Source organism: Urocitellus parryii, chromosome 1, assembly GCF_045843805.1.
Source record: "Urocitellus parryii isolate mUroPar1 chromosome 1, mUroPar1.hap1, whole genome shotgun sequence".
Taxonomy (NCBI): domain Eukaryota; kingdom Metazoa; phylum Chordata; class Mammalia; order Rodentia; family Sciuridae; genus Urocitellus; species Urocitellus parryii.
In genome coordinates this window covers 216,102,251-216,118,211 of record NC_135531.1, presented here as the reverse complement: position 1 = coordinate 216,118,211, position 15,961 = coordinate 216,102,251, and the positions used below count along the sequence as shown (strand labels likewise).

General features: G+C 35.1%; 1 protein-coding gene across 2 annotated transcripts in view; it reads left to right on the top strand.

Annotated features, from left to right (window-relative positions):
• Nucleotides 1–15,961, top strand: part of Ifih1 (interferon induced with helicase C domain 1) — a 56,937-nt gene that overhangs the window by 2,476 nt on the left and 38,500 nt on the right. Inside the window, exons 2-4 of one of the 2 annotated variants that reach the window (XM_026393097.2) lie at nt 5,982–6,150; nt 12,790–12,879; nt 13,495–13,641. In XM_026393097.2, the coding sequence (XP_026248882.2) occupies nt 5,982–6,150; nt 12,790–12,879; nt 13,495–13,641 (406 nt within the window). Of the gene's footprint in view, nt 1–5,981; nt 6,151–12,732; nt 12,880–13,494; nt 13,642–15,961 lie in introns of both variants that reach the window. The other variant, XM_026393096.2, reaches the window with a different exon arrangement.

The window sequence follows — 15,961 nt, the reverse complement described above, 5'->3', positions numbered from 1 at the left end:
CTAGCAGTATTGCAAGGGATTTGACACAAAGAAGACTGGGAGTAAAGGGACTTTTGTGTAATGATGGCAGTTGAGGCCAAAACAGCCCAAAGTTTGCCTCAGATTCACATTTCAAAGGAGACTGGAAAGAATGAAGAGCTACTTATTTGAGACTAGGAGTAATAGGGACTCTGTGAGAGACTAATAATTGTGTGTCTGTGTGTGTGTGTGTCTCTGTATGTGTGTGTGTGTGTGTGTGTGTGTGTGTACATTATCTTTTCCAAAATTAAGCTATGGAAACAATAAGAAGGAAACATTATACTTGGAAGAATTTCTAGTGATGTGGAAATCATCCATGATGTTTATCCAATAGCAGAAAGTGTGATGGGACAATCATGAGAGTTTATAATGGGAAGATGTGGATTTGGGGCTATATTTGCTTTTTACTACATAGACAACTTTGGGAAGTTATTTAAGTTTTCTAATCCTAAGTTTATCCAATGAAAATGAACATTGTAATCATTTCTTTTTTTCATAGTGCTTTAGTTAACATCAAATGAAAAATAGTGTTTAGGAAAGAACTTACTGTTTTGATATAATTATATTGACTTTATTAACACTCATCTGGTTACATTTCCATATAAAGTTGAAGCTTCAGGGATTTAGGTAAATCTCATATTGAAATTGAGATCTGCTTCTAAAAGTCCCTAGATTAAACTGATTTGAAGGGGAAAATACATCTTTCATTTCCCAAAACCTAGCCAGGACTAGGTATAGGGTTGGTACTTAATAAATACTGATTACTTGATTAATTGCTTGAATTAATTTCCAAAAAATTCTCTGGAATGAGTTGAAAACACATGATGTGTTAGATTGCCTTGTCAGGCATTGGAGAATGAATGGATGATGTGCATTAGATTTCCAAATGTAATTTTTGACAGTTTAGAAAAAGATACCAAAAGTTAAGCTTAGCTTAACTAAGTAATCAGGACTTCTAAAAATTGATCTTTTATTTTTATTCTTTACTTGTGTTCCAGTAGACATTTCCTATTTGGATTGTGATTTTAGTTTAGGATTCCTACCTCCATATGTCAGCCCCTTCCCCCAATTAGAGTGGGGATTCTGAAAACAATCTGTGACTTAGTTTTGTCTCCAATAAGTACCCAACAAACCTATTTGGTTTATTGATTTATTCATTCATTTTTGAATTTGTTGAGTGGCATATTTGTGCCAGACAACAAGCTAGTGGGAAAGATAAGAGAAAATCAGAGACAACGGCTGTGCTTCCCTGGAGTTCAAGTTGCAATGTTAGGGTTCATCCTTCCTGCCAATAGCTAAGGAATACCTACTATACTCAAGGCACTATCCTAAATGCTGGAGACACAACAGTAAACACTAGTTCTTTTACAGATCATTACAACTGAACCGTCCCTGTAAGGGAGTATCCCTGTACTGCCCTGCTTCTTTCAGGGTACATAGTGACAACTTGGCATACCCATTGATTTAGACAGCTGTGAACTCTCTAACAGAAGTGATCATCTAAACATTTCCACAGAATCTTAATGTCAATCGGAACAACCCAAGAGAGGTACATGTTTCAACCCTGCTCAAAAGAATTTGACACATGTAGTCTTGGTCACTCCATACACCTTTTGTTTATTTGGGAAAAACAGAGGTACTAAGACTAGTCCAGCTAGAAGCTAAATCCTATTTTCCTCAAATGAAATGAGTGTCCCACTCAGTTTTCCCCTCATTTATTGTATTGTCAAGCAAATTAGGAAAAACAAGAGGAAAAAAAGAAATATGAATAAACTTAGCTGTCAATTTGATATTAAACACGTGATTAAAACATGAACAAATTATATGCTTTAACATAATTTTGTTTCCTAATTTACTGTTATCTGATAGTTTAACTCTACTGGATTAAAAAAAACATTATATTTAAATAGCAATCTGAGATTATTATACAAGAAGACAAAACATTTTTTATTAACTGTACATCGTGTAGGCAAGCCAGTGCTTAATGAAAATATCTTTGGTTTCTTAACTGTTTTATTTTTTTTAATTGGTTGTTCAAAACATTACAAAGCTCATGATATATCATCTTTCATACATTTGACTCAATTGGGTTATGAACTCCCATTTTTACCCCAAATACAATTTGCAGAATCACATCGCTTAACTGTTTTCTTTTGGAAAGAAAAACAAAAATTAACAGAAAATTTAGAAGTTGCTTTACCCACAAATTTACCATATTTATTTGTTTTATATTGGTGCATTACAATGATACACAATAGTGGGATTCATTTTGACACATTCATATGGGCACATAGTATAATTTGATTAATTTCATACCCAGCATCCCCTTCACCTCCCATCCTCCTTCTCCCAAATCCTCTTCCTCTACTCTATTGGCATCTCTCCTGATTCCACGAGTTCCTTTTTTAATTTATTTTTTCCTCTCTAGCTTCAACATGTGAGAACATATGACCCTTGACTTTATGTTTCTGGTTTATTTCACTCACCATGATGCTTTCCAATTCCATCTTTTTTACTACAAATGATAATTATATTCTTCTTTATAGCTGCGTGAAACTACTCCATTGAAATTCACCTATATTTTATGTTCCATAAATTAATTAACAATGTTGCCATTGACATTGTTAAATTCATAGAGAAAACTTCTAGTAGGGGAGGGAATCATTCTATATAAATCTCAAGTTTAAATATTCCCCTTCTAGGAATTTCTGTTATTGTGTTTATTTATTGGGGTCTAACATCTTTAAAATATTATAGGAAAATAGATTAAGAAAAACGTGTGTGTATGTGTGTGTGTGTAAAATTACTTCAAAGGGAACTGATGTACTTTCCAGCATCCAAATGGGGATGATTTCTTAAAAATTCAGAATCTTGATGAAGCTACTAAAATTACACAGATGTTATATATATATATTTCTGCATTCAAATAGTACAAATAAATGTAGAAAACAAAAGCATTATAATATGCAAATACCTAGGATCAATAAAGGTAAAGAAAATGTGACATATGTGTTTCCAGAGTAAAAATCCACTTAACAGATTGATAGTCAACGAAAATTTAGTGAGTAGAATGCTTCGATTTTTAATAAAAGTATTCATTACAGTGCCCATTAATTCTTTTTAGAGAAATACTTTCTTATTACTTCCTTCAAGTATATTTAAAGCTGATTAAAAATGGGATAATAAAAATAGAAATGATTGAAGCCAGACAAGGTGGTGCACTCCTGTAATCCAGCTATTCAGGAGGCCGAAGCAGCAATATTGTAAGTTCAAGGCCAGCCTCAGCAACCTAGCAAAACCCTGTCTCAAAATATAAAGTAAAGGGCTGGGGTTGTGGCTCAGTGGTAGAGCACTCGCCTAGCACTTGCAAAGCCCTGGGTTCAATCCTCAGCAACTCATAAAAATAAATAAAATAAAGGTATTGACAACTACAACTAAAAAATAAATATTAAAAAATAATAAAATAAAAAGTAAAAAATCTGGAGATGTAACTCAGTGATAAAGTACCCCCGAAGTTCAATGTTTAATCCTAGTATCAGGAAAAAAATAAAAGGAAGGGTTTAGTTAAAATGAGGTGCTGAAACCAGTGTAATTTGTGTCAATAGCAATTACTTCTCCAATTAGTAGGAAATAATAAAACTCTTACAAATACCAGAGAAGTCAAAAAATTTCCATTAGGAGATTAATGAATTTAGAGAAAAAGTAGGAAATGAGCAAGAAATTGCTTAGACAATGGTTTGTGAGAGATGGCCTGAAATCACTTAAAATTTCATGTTTAATTTTTAAGTGCAAATAATCACTTTTTGACAAAAAATAAAATTGAAGAAAATTTTTACCTATGATTATAGCGCAAGAAGTCAGGTTTTAGCCTCTACAGTCAATTACCTGTATGAAATTCTACCTTTGACATTTACTAGATTTGTGACCTTGGAGAGAGAGCCAAATATCTTTGTGCCTCTTGGCCTTCTGATCTGTGAAAGGGGTTTATGTTGGTATCTATTTCAGAGTTGCTAGCTTAATATATGAAAGCCCTAGGACAGTATAATTACCTATTAGCTAATAGGACTAAAATGACCTTTGAGTAGAGGTCATGTAGAACAATTTTTTATACTAAGTAGTATCTGCGAGTGAAATGTTTGTAAAAGACCAGGCATGGTGGCCCATGCCTGTAATCCCAGTGGCTTGGAAGACTGAGACAGGAGGATCATGAGTTCAAAGCCAGGGCTGGGGATATGGCTCAGTGGTTGAGTGCCCCTGAGTTCAATTCCTGGTAGGAAGGAAGGAAGGAAGGAAGGAAGGAAGGAAGGAGGGAGGGAGGGAGGGAGGGAGGGAGGGAGGGAGGGAGGAAGAAGAAGAAGAAGAAGAAGAAGAAGAAGAAGAAGAAGAAGAAGAAGAAGAAGAAGAAGAAGAGAGAGAGAGAGAGAGAGAGAGAGAGAGAGAGAGAGAGAGAGAGAGAGAGAGAGAGAGAAAGTAGGTTTTTTAAAGTAAATACTTTCCTAGGTCATCCATAATAATGGGTAATACTAAATTTGTAGAAAACATTATTTGAAAAAAGGTTAACAAATCCTTGACATTAAAAGGTCTTGGAATATAGTTAAAGGACTAGAAAACACATTTTGTAAGAACAAACTAGTCTAAACAGCTGAAATTATAGATATAGAAGATTCATAGATATTGAGAAAGAACTTTGAGAATATCTATATCAGTGTTTCTCAATTAGGAGGCTGGTAAGAATCACATGAGATGCTTAAAAAAAATGTTTGCAAAATGTTCTGTGTCCTCAACATAGACAAAATAAACCAGAATCCTTTGGGACAGACACTAAACATTAGCATGTTTTTAAGTCTCCACAGGTGTTTCTTATGTGCAATCAGGATGGAGTAACTAACACTCGAATCTCCATTCTGGTGGCCTCAGTTTCCACATGTGGAAATGGAGGCTCAGGGAGATGAAGTAGCTTCCTTGATGCCACAGAAAGTTAATGATGGCGTCATTTCTTTCCGATCTAACATGATTTGTGTTAGTCTTTTCTCCAAATGTCAGTTACTCTATTAGAATCTATTTTAGGAAGATGCATTGTGATAATAATTATACAAATGATCCACATTACAAAAAGATTCACTAGGTTAGGCCCAGCAGCTCGAGAGTCTGAAACAAGAGGATAGTGAGTTCAAAGCCTCAACAAAAGCGAGACACTAAGCAACTCAGTGAACCTCTAAATAAAAAATACAAAATAGTGCTGGGGATGTGGCTCAGAAGTCAAGTGCCACTGAGTTCAATCCCGGGTACCCTAAATAAATAAATAAATAAATAAATAAATAAATAAGAAAGAAAATGAAGACTAAATATTATAATGACTGGATATGAAATAAGTCTACTTCATACTTCACAAAAGGAATAAATATAGAAAAAATGTCATAATATTAAATAAACACAATTTTGGAAAATTTTATTATAGTAATTATAAATAATGCAAATATTAAATAAACAAAAATATGAATCTGTGGTTGTAATTACTTATTTCCATGATAGTAAAAGTGAAGAAAGAGAAGTTGGATAAAAAATATTTTATTTCCCATTTACAGACTTCTTGTGTTGAACAGAAATAGCAAGCCATAGATATACAGAAAGAAATTGGTAAAAAGAGATAAAATATGGTTATTGATGAAAGATGTTTTCTTATGTTCTTCTTATTCAGAATGAGGTAAAACATTTATTTCTAAGCATCAGGTTTGGACATCAAAATGGCTTAAAAATTACATGTTTCAAAGGGTGTTTGATTCAGAGGTATTTTTCCTGGTAGACTTCAAAATTGCTGCATGTAGCATTGCTGTTTTCCTTAGTATCTGAATATAAACTTTTAAAAAATACTATGCTTAATTGCTCAGTTTCCCTAACAACTATCTCCTGTTTAAATTTATTGATATGTTGAATCTTCTTTATTTCTACTTTTCTCTTAACAGATTACTGCTGCAGAAAATAATGCAAATGAATCAGGTGTAAGAGAGTTGCTCAGCAGGATTGTGCAGAAAGAAAACTGGTTTTCTACATTTCTGGACATTCTTCGAGAAACAGGAAATAACAGACTTGCCCAGGAGTTAACAGGTGTTGCTTGCTCAGAAAGCAATGCAGGTATTTCTTATTTTACTAGGGATGATTTTCCACATTTTGCCCAATAATTGAAAGTTTAATGAAACCTATAGACATATTGCCAAACACCAAGTTTTTTTTTTTTAAATAACAGTTTTCAAACGGGAAGGGATTTGGTAGATCATTTATTTTACAAACAAAGAAATTAGTGCCTGAGAAAAAAAATTAAAGTATCAGAGCCCGAAGAATTCATCAAGCTGGACTAGAATATTGGTGATTGACTCAAAGTCCAACCAACATTCCACTATTAGTCTTATTTTGAAAGCATAAGAATGACCTGGAATTTTTAACAAGGTACTTTTCGCATTAAAAAGATGCAAATAAATTGTACAAAATTATTTTAGTGGTTATTAAAACTCTGCTGCATACACTTCTGAATATTTTCATAAATTTTAAGTATTTTGAACATTTGATGAAGGGTTTGTAATTACAACACATCTCAACTTCATATAATATAAATGTTAAAAAATAGTTATTAACAATTTTTGTAGCCCTTTTACATATATTATTTTATATCTAATTAAAACTTCCAACTTATTTTTCTTTCCTTAATATATTCTCTATGCTTTCAAAAATATCATTTATAAAACGAGTTAAAAGTTAATTGCCAACAAATTAATTATAATTATTATAATCATTGCATTCTGACTTCACCTCTTTCCTTCACTCATTCACTCATTCATTCATTCAGTGAACCTGTAGTGAGTGCCAGATGTGGTGGGCTATTCCTGGTGCTGAGGATATGAGGTTAAATTACATGTAAAGTCCTTCTTCCCATACACCATAATTTTTAGTGGAACAAGGTACAGAGTAGGCAATTTTCTGAAGTACATATGCAAAACAAAAACAGATAAATTGAGTGATAAAGTAAAATTGCTAAATTATTAAAAAAACAGCATGTTATGTTTTATATTATTTTATGAAATAGCTTTATTTTTGCCTGGCAATTTAAAATACATAACTATATAAAACTATTTGTTTCACTCTTTAAAAGTGGTCAATCTAGGATGGGTATGGTGATGCACACCTGTTATTAAAACAGCTTTGGAGGCTAAGGCAGGAGGATCAAAAGTTCAAACCAGTCTCAGCAACTCAGCAGCAACTTAGTGAGGACCTAAGCAACTTAGCAAGGTGCTGTCTCAAAATAAAACATAAAAAGGGCCGGGGATGTGCCTCAGTAGTTAAGCATCATTGAGTTCAATTCCTGGTGCCAAAAATAAATAAATAAAAGTGGTCAAACCAGCTTTCAAAAATCAGACTTTCAAAAGTCCCATGGTCTGTTTGTCAGAAACTTCCAGGGGTTCTACTGTCATTACTTCTGTGAAGTATGTATCTGTACCAATATCTATCTATATGTAGAGAGAGAGAGAGAAAGAGAGAGAGAGAGAGAGAGAGAGAGAGAGAGAGAGAGAGACAGACAGACAGACAGACACACACACACACAGACACACATACACTACACTCAGAGTGAGACAGACCATGGGATAAAAATGGAGCAATAGACAGAATCAACTTTCTTTACCATGGGGTATTTACAAGCTCTAAAGAATTATGAATGGCATTAGTAGCTGTACTATCATATCTTTAAGATGAACTTAAAGTTCAAAAGGCCTTGAAACTGTTCTTTCTCTGAAATTATTTAAAAATTGGGGGGATTATTCAAGAATGCTCAATTAGATAAGTAATTCCATTATGCATTTACCAGCAAGTTCCATGATTTCTGTTTAGACCACAAAATTATGACTATATATTAAAAGTCCTTCAGAATAAGAAGCATCTTTATTTTGCTTTGGTTCTCTGGTGGGGCCTCAATGATGCCACTTACTTATAATATCAAGATCACATTTTTTTAAGGTATTTATTATTTTCCAGGAATTTTTTCCACACTATAATTCTAAGGCCTATTTGCTAAGTGAAGGGACTTCTAGTCAAAGCTATATATATACAATGATGGGCCAATTCCCTCTTATATACCTCAAGAATAAACCTGGGCTACTCCCTAGACCACCCCCTCTCATGATGAGTACCTACTTAAGACCTCATGGGACCATCCATGATAAATCATTCCAGGACTTGACTTTCAGTGGAAAATGGCTACAGTCCAGTTTATTTTTTGTTTCCCAGGAAAATTTGGCCTCAGTATATAAAAAAAAAAAAAAAATGTTAGAAAGGGAAGTTTTTCAGATCAGAAAGTCTCTGGTGTACCCTTCCCCTGTTAGAGGGTACCTGTTCATTGTATGCTCGGGTTCAGTGGCATAATTCTTTAGCAAATGGTCTATAAGTTCTGCTTTAAAGTATCTTCCAGATAGACATAAATGCGTGTCTGGCAATAGTTCTTGCCAAGATAAGCTTTCAGTTCCACTTCACCAGGTGCCTAGTTGGAAGTTCAGTGTAATATTTCAAATTATAATTTTTTGAACAATAGTAATCTAGTAGAGTATATTTAGAAAATCCTATGTAATGCCAGTATTCTAGCACATCTTATTACATATGCATTGTATTCACATGCCTCCGTTTTTACTTTTCTTATAATATGCCATAAATTTGTATTGTGATTAGGTCTCTGGTTGTCTGTTTAACAATGGCATTGGGACTAGTTTGTCCTAATTTTCCCAGACCAACAAATCATTATATAAAAGTGGGAAAGGCTCAGGAAAAGAAATAAGTATCTTATTATTCATCAGTCTCTCTTCTCTCCCTGGCCCCATAGCAGTGTTCTCTCACAATTGGGGCTTTCCTTCCTTTCAGCCAAAGTGGGTAAGGATGGATGTTGACTCAGAAATGAGAAAAGTGGCAGAGTAGAAATGGTTTTAGGCTTCCTTTAAAGGCTAGATGGAAAATGCCCACCCCATCTGGGGCTCATTTCTGCATACATTCAGACTCACTCTGACCAACAATATTTTCATTGCCTCAAAACATCTAGTCGGGAGATTCAGGGATTTCAATATTATTTGCTGAACTCTGAACATTTTTCTAGCAAGCTTTGATAATTAGGACAAAGTTGTGACATTTTTCTTGTGGCGAAGAGGTACTATGAATTGAGTTGCCCCCTGCATTCCGAAGAAAGCTTATAGCTCTCAGAGTTACTGTATCTGGTGTATCTGGAGATTGGGTGTTAAGAACTTGTTAAGGTTAAATGAGGTCATAAGGGTGAGGCCCTGATCTAATAAGGCTGTAGCCTTATAAGAAGAGGAAGAGGGAAAGAGATCACTCTCTCCCCATTGTGGGATGACACAGTGAGAAAACCACCATCTGTAACTCAAGAAAGAAAAACTTTGTAAGCACTGACTCTACTGACATTAAGATCTTGGACTTCCAGTCTCCAAAACTGAGAAAAAATTTCTGTTGTCTAAGTCAACCCTCTACTCTATTTTGGTCTGGTGATCTCAAATAACTAATACAAATTTAGATACCCAAAAGTTGGATGCTACTAAACAAAAAACACATTGAAGTGGCTCTGGAACCAGGTAATGTATAGAAAGTGGAAAGAATTTTGAGGTGAATGCCAGAAATATAGGTTTAAGGGTGATTCTGATGGGGTCTTAGGAGAAAATAGAAAATTAGAGACTGGAATAAAGGTGATCCTTGTTATAAAATGGCAAAGAACTTGGTGGGAGAGTGTTCTAGTATTTTGCAGAAGGTGAACCTCATGGGCAATGAAATTGGATATTTAGCTGATGAGATTTTTAAGCAAGATGTGGAAGGAGTGGTTCTGTTTCTCCTGTTTGTAGTAAAATGAGAAAAAAAGATGAGTTAAAGAAATGAGATAGCAGAGGATAGGCAGTGGAGAGTAGAGAAAGGACAGTAAATGTCGACAAGACGGCAAGTATGAAGAGAGTCTTTTTAACATGCCCGAATGTTATAAGACAGTTGCTATTTCTCAGAAAAAGCAGATGTTTCCATCTTGCCAAAAGTTCCTGCATAATCTATAATCTGACCCACGTCCACTGTGGGACAATTGGAATATCAAAAACCAATCAAGAGAAGCTGATCATCTAATTACATTCCTGTAAAAGGAGGAGCATGGTAAGATGTAAATGGCACTCTTGCCCCTCCCAGGCACACTGCACCAGGAGCTCTGAATCTTTCTCTCATTTTCCTTTTTTAATAAAAGTCTTGCTCCTTATTTAACTTGGCCACGTTTGCCGTGTTCATTCTTCCATCCAGTGGAACACATATCCAACTCCTGCTGGTAACAGAAGGAATTAGTAACCAAGAAGGGACCAGAACTTGAAGATCTGGGAGATTCTCAGTGTCTTACAAAAACATATGGCAAAGTGTGTTGTGAAAAGAACATGAAGGTGCAACTGAACAAACTCTTAGTAAATAGATTGTGGATGTGACTTGCACTTAATCAACCATTTCAGCAGGACACAGACTCTGTCCGTTTGAAATAAAGGGGAAAGAAAAGGCAGGATGGGGGTGAAGAAAGACTGTCAGATTTCTTGGATTCTGCTGAGTTAGACCATAAACCTATTGGGCTATGAACCTGTGCTTCAAGGAAAAGCAAGAATGACCCCAAAGCTATTTAGAGACCATGGGACTGCCACTCCCACACATGTCAAGGAAGCAAAGCTGTTTCCTCCTTAGTTTCAATTAGTGCTACCTCTCTGATTTGGGGGAGGTGCCTCAGAAGTGGTACTCCCCTCACAGAGACCAGAAAGCTCATGGCTATCTGAAAGAGCAAAAGGAGCAAGGTTGCCCTGCCATCCCAGTGGGCCAAAAGCAGAATGTCAAACCAAAGAGAGTTCTTGACCTGTAAGATCTGAAAGAATTTGCCTTGCTAGATTCTGGACTTTGTTTAGCTCAAATCACCTTTTCCTTCTTTTCTGTTTCTTCCTTTTGGGGATGGAATGTTGATCTTCTGCTCATCCCACCATTGTATTTCAAAAATCCCCTAATCTGTCTGGTTTCATAGATTCATAGCTGGAGGAGAATTTGCCTCTGATTGAATCACACCTAGCACCTTATCCAAATCTGAATTAGGTAACATGTGGACTTTTGACTTTTCATTTGATGCTGGAATGAGTTGAGACATTGGGGGTTCTTGAGATGAAATGACTGTATTTTCCATGCAACAACAAGAATATGAGTGGGGTAGGGAGTAATGAAATGCTGTGGGAGAAATTATATCCCCTCAATCCATAGGTTAGAGCCCTAAACCCTAATATGACTATATCTGGAGATGATGTCCTTAGGAGGTCATGAAGGAGAGGCCCTAATCCGATGTGATTGTGGCCTTCTAGAAGAGGGAGAAAGAAAAGTGTATCTCTCTCTTCTCATGTGAGGATACTGAGAAGGTGGTGGGTGGGTGTACTCTGAGAAGAGGGCTGGCAGCAGACGTCAGCCATGGTGGCACTAGGGTCATGTTTGGCCCAAGTCTAGAAGTGAGAGATGAAATCTCGGTTGTTGCAATTACCTGTTGATGGCATGTTGTTGTAACAGCCCAAGCAGGCTGATGTAGAAGCCCAAGCTCTGGATTCTTAACATTCATTGCCTCCTGGTTTCTTTCCTGAATGTTCCATCTTTAGTTACACTCTTCACTCCCTGGTCCTCAATTTACTCCTCTGTAAAGTGGGGATATTATTTAACATCTAGGTTTATTTAAAGGGTTAATTTATTTAATATATGTAATTATCTAATATTTATTAAGCACAGAATAAGTTGAATATTTTAGCTATAAGCCCCAAACATGTTCAACAGCTAGATGTAAATATGAGCAGAATGTCAAGTTGGCTACTTGTCCGAAGTCACAACCCCTTCTTCAAGAAAATCTCCATGCAGCTTCCTTGATCCTTTAATGTGGGTCAATGTGTATTCAGACCTTAATAAATTTTCTTCATGACATTGGACTTCTGTGACAGATTGAGCTTCTTTGTCTTTCTTTGTGTCCTATAAAGGCCCTTAATAAAACAAGGCTGAAAAATAGGAATAGAGGAATGGAAAAGAAAAGAGAAAGGAGGAATACAGAATATTTCATTGAATTAAAAAAATCTCCAGGAATTCAGAATACATGAATTTAGTCTGACATTAAAGCAGATGTACAACTCACGCAGAACATACAGTGAGGGAACAAAATGGTGAGAGCACAAGCTAAAGAAAAACTATCAAATTTGCATTTTCATTAATTCAGCCTCAAATGTAGCTTAGAACCACTGAGTCATTGAAGGTCATTGTCAGACAGCAAATAATCTCACTTTACTTATGATTAGCACACACTTATTAAATCGTCTTTTTCGATAAAATTCAGTCATTACAAAAAACTACAGTGTTCATATTAAAAGTAAAATATTATCTCATAATAAAAACATGCTTTATGTCTTTAAAAATGTCAAAGATTTAAAGTATGTTACTGTAAATCTATTAGGGGCCCACATTTCGTTTTCAAGATAACAGCTATTTACATTGTATAAAAATTTGCATTGCAATTCAATTTCTATTTTGCTCAGAACTTTAAAATATTTAAGAGTATTCAGAGAACCTCTATTTTTAAAATAGCAGTGGGTTATATGTACTGTATGAAAACCTGTGCTGCACTGTCATTTACATGTAATACTTTCACAGAGATTGAGAATTCACCCCACGAAGATGGTTCTGAAGTAAATGAGTTGCGTCTTTCAGCCACAGATCAGCCAAGCCTAGACAAAGAGGGCCAGAACATGGAGAAGATTACATCAGAGTCATCTTTTGCAGATTCTTCTATGGTTTCAGGTACTTGAAACACTGAGATACTTTATATCCACTAATTAATACTTATAGAAAAATCAGTTGGTGCACTAATGGTATGATGACCTACTAAACATAGGGAAAATTTGGGCTCTGGGATTTGTGAGCACTTTTATTATTAAAGTATTTTTACAGGAATTTAAATTAAAATGATTCCTCTTTCACTAAAATATTTTAAATGAACATAGTATTAAACAGTTGTAAATACGAACATACTTGCTTCTGATTTTACTTTATATGAAGTCCACAGCCATTTTGATGTGATAACTAACATCATAAGCATGTGTTATGTTTCTTGGTTTCTAAATGCTTTCAACATAACATCTCTGGACAGAAAGTTGGGAGGTGGCATCCAGTTAATTTGTTTTCAGTTAATTATAGTTTCAAAGTAACAATAACAGCTATTTACAATATATAAAAATTTGCATTATTATTCAATTTATATTGTGCTCCAAATTCTAAAATATCTAAGGGTATTCAGGTAACCTCTATTTGGAACCCCATTTTTTTTTTGTTTTTGTTTTTCAAAACAATGATGGATTGTATGTACTGCGTGAAAACCTGTGCTGCACTGTTTTTATTCTATACTTTAATTCATAGAAATTGGGAAGTCATGCCATGAAGATGGTTCTGAAGTAAATGAGTCACTTCTTTCAGTCACACATCAGCCAAGCCTATGGAAAGAAGGCCAGGACATGGAGAGTAATACATCAGACTCATCTTTTGCAGATTCTTCTATGGTTTCAGGTACTGAAACATGTAGATAATTTATATCCATTAATTGTTACTTCCAGAAAAAGTAATTAGTACACCAATGACATCATGACCTATTAAAGACAGGAAAATTCTAACACTTTTAATCACAAAGATGAAGAACCACAAAGAACCACTGCACAGGTAGGATAGGAATGAGCAGCATCAAGGTCATAGATAATAGTGAAGTAGTAAAACAATTGGGATGTGATGAGTTTTAAATATTTACTACCTCTCTAAATAGAATTTATCTAATTGAAAATGTACATAATTTGTTTATTTTAATATCTGTGCTTAGTAACTGACTCACAAAATTCCTGAAAACCTAACAATTGGCTCTTGTGAGCTAGTATAAACTGACTCCAGTACACCACTGTAAATTTCATTATTTGTACTCACAAAAATAATACAGATGCAGTGTAGAAAATTTGGAATACATAGAAACACACAGAGAAGTCTTCCATATTCCCACATAAGTATTATACATAACATTTGGGTATGTGTTCTTCCAGTCCTTTTACATCCCTGGATGTGTATATATAAAATGGCATTTCTCCTGTGTACATCAGATATTCTTCTAAATCATGGTTTTTAATGATTGACTAATAGTCCCACCATTTGGAGGAAGCATAATTAATTAACCAATTATTTAGCTTAATAAGTTACTCTGTCATGAATAATGCCATGCTGGCCCTCTTATGCCACAGTTTACTTAAAAACATATAATTAGAATTTCTGGGTCAAATAATTTATACAATTTTAACACATTTGATACTTAATGTCAAATTCACTTGTTTTCCCACAGTGTAGGAGAGTGTCTTATTTTCCTGATTCACTTCTATGGGAGTAGGTGATATGATTTTTAATCTTTACCAATTTGGTTGCTGTTAAATATGATTTTTTGTTATTTGAATTTTCTGATTTCTAGTGAAAAACATTTTTGCAACTTTATTCTTTGTTTATTACACATTCGTTTTTCTATTAGGGTATTTATATTCTAAATTTATCTTAGTGAGCTTTCCTCACCGCTGTGACTAAAAGACCTGACCAGAATAATTGTAAAAGAGGAAAAGTTTATTTGAGGGCTCATGGTTTTAGAGGTTTTAGTCCATAGAAGGCTGGTTCCATTCCTGGGGGCTCCAGGTGAGGCAAATCGTCATGGCAGAAGAGCCTGGCAGAGGGAAGCAGCTCACATGGTGATCAGAAGCAGAGAGAGTGTCTCCACTCTGCAGATACAAAGTATATACCCCATAGTCACACCCCCAATTAATTAACCACTCCCTCCAGCCACACCCCACCTGCCTCCAGTTACCACTCAGTTATTCCCCTTAGGGATTATTTCACTTTAAGACTCTCCAACTCAAGCATTTCTCCTCTTAACCTTCTTGTATTGTCTCACACGTGAGCTTTTGGGAGATACCTCACATCCAAACATAACAAAATTTATATTCTTGCTTCTTTATCTGAACTACTGAAGTGTATAGGGTAATGATATTTGTCAGAAATGATGGCAATTTTTTTATGGTTTACTTGCTTTTTAGTCTGTTTATGGTATTTTTAATGCAATGCTTCTGAGATTCTAATGATCAAATAAACCACCTGGAGGAGAGTCTAATTGGAATGCAGATATGATTCAGTCAGTATGCAGTGGTTCCTGAGATTTCACCTTTATCACAAGTTCTCAGGTGATGCTGCTGCTTCTGGTCCTGGCCCATACTCTAAGCAGGAAGGTTTTCATGTGTAATATGGCAAATCTCTTAAATTTGTATTCTAGAGGGTTTTTTTTTTCCATTTAAGCAAGCACCTGTGCTTTCTTTTAGAGATCATGATTCTATTTGAAATGCCAAAATCCACTATCTGAAAGTAGAGCTTTATTTTTTAATAAACATTCTTGATACATCTCTGTGGGTTACTGGCAGCTTTCTAAGTCCACACTAGAAAGAATGGAAGACTGAACTGAGGCTGGGCAAAGATCCTGCATTTCAGATTAGCAGTTTCATAAAAAGTTGCCAGGTGCATCTTATCAGTTTGCACTTTATGTAGTCTGAGTTTCAAGTGGTCCAAAAAGAAAAAAGAAAAAAAGAAAAAGGCCAAGAATTTAAATTCCTCTTTTTCTTCTTCTCCTTCTCCTTCTTCTTCACGTTTTAAGTGTACCTTGTGAGAAAAATCTGGATCTTCATAATGGTTTTAGGGAATAGAAAGGTTTGGGGCTTTTAATTTCTTTTTCCTCTCGAGATCTTCTTTCCCTTCCTTTTTCTTTAACCGCCCTGTCCCCTTTCTTTCACTTCTTTTACTTAGAAAATATTAATTAAAC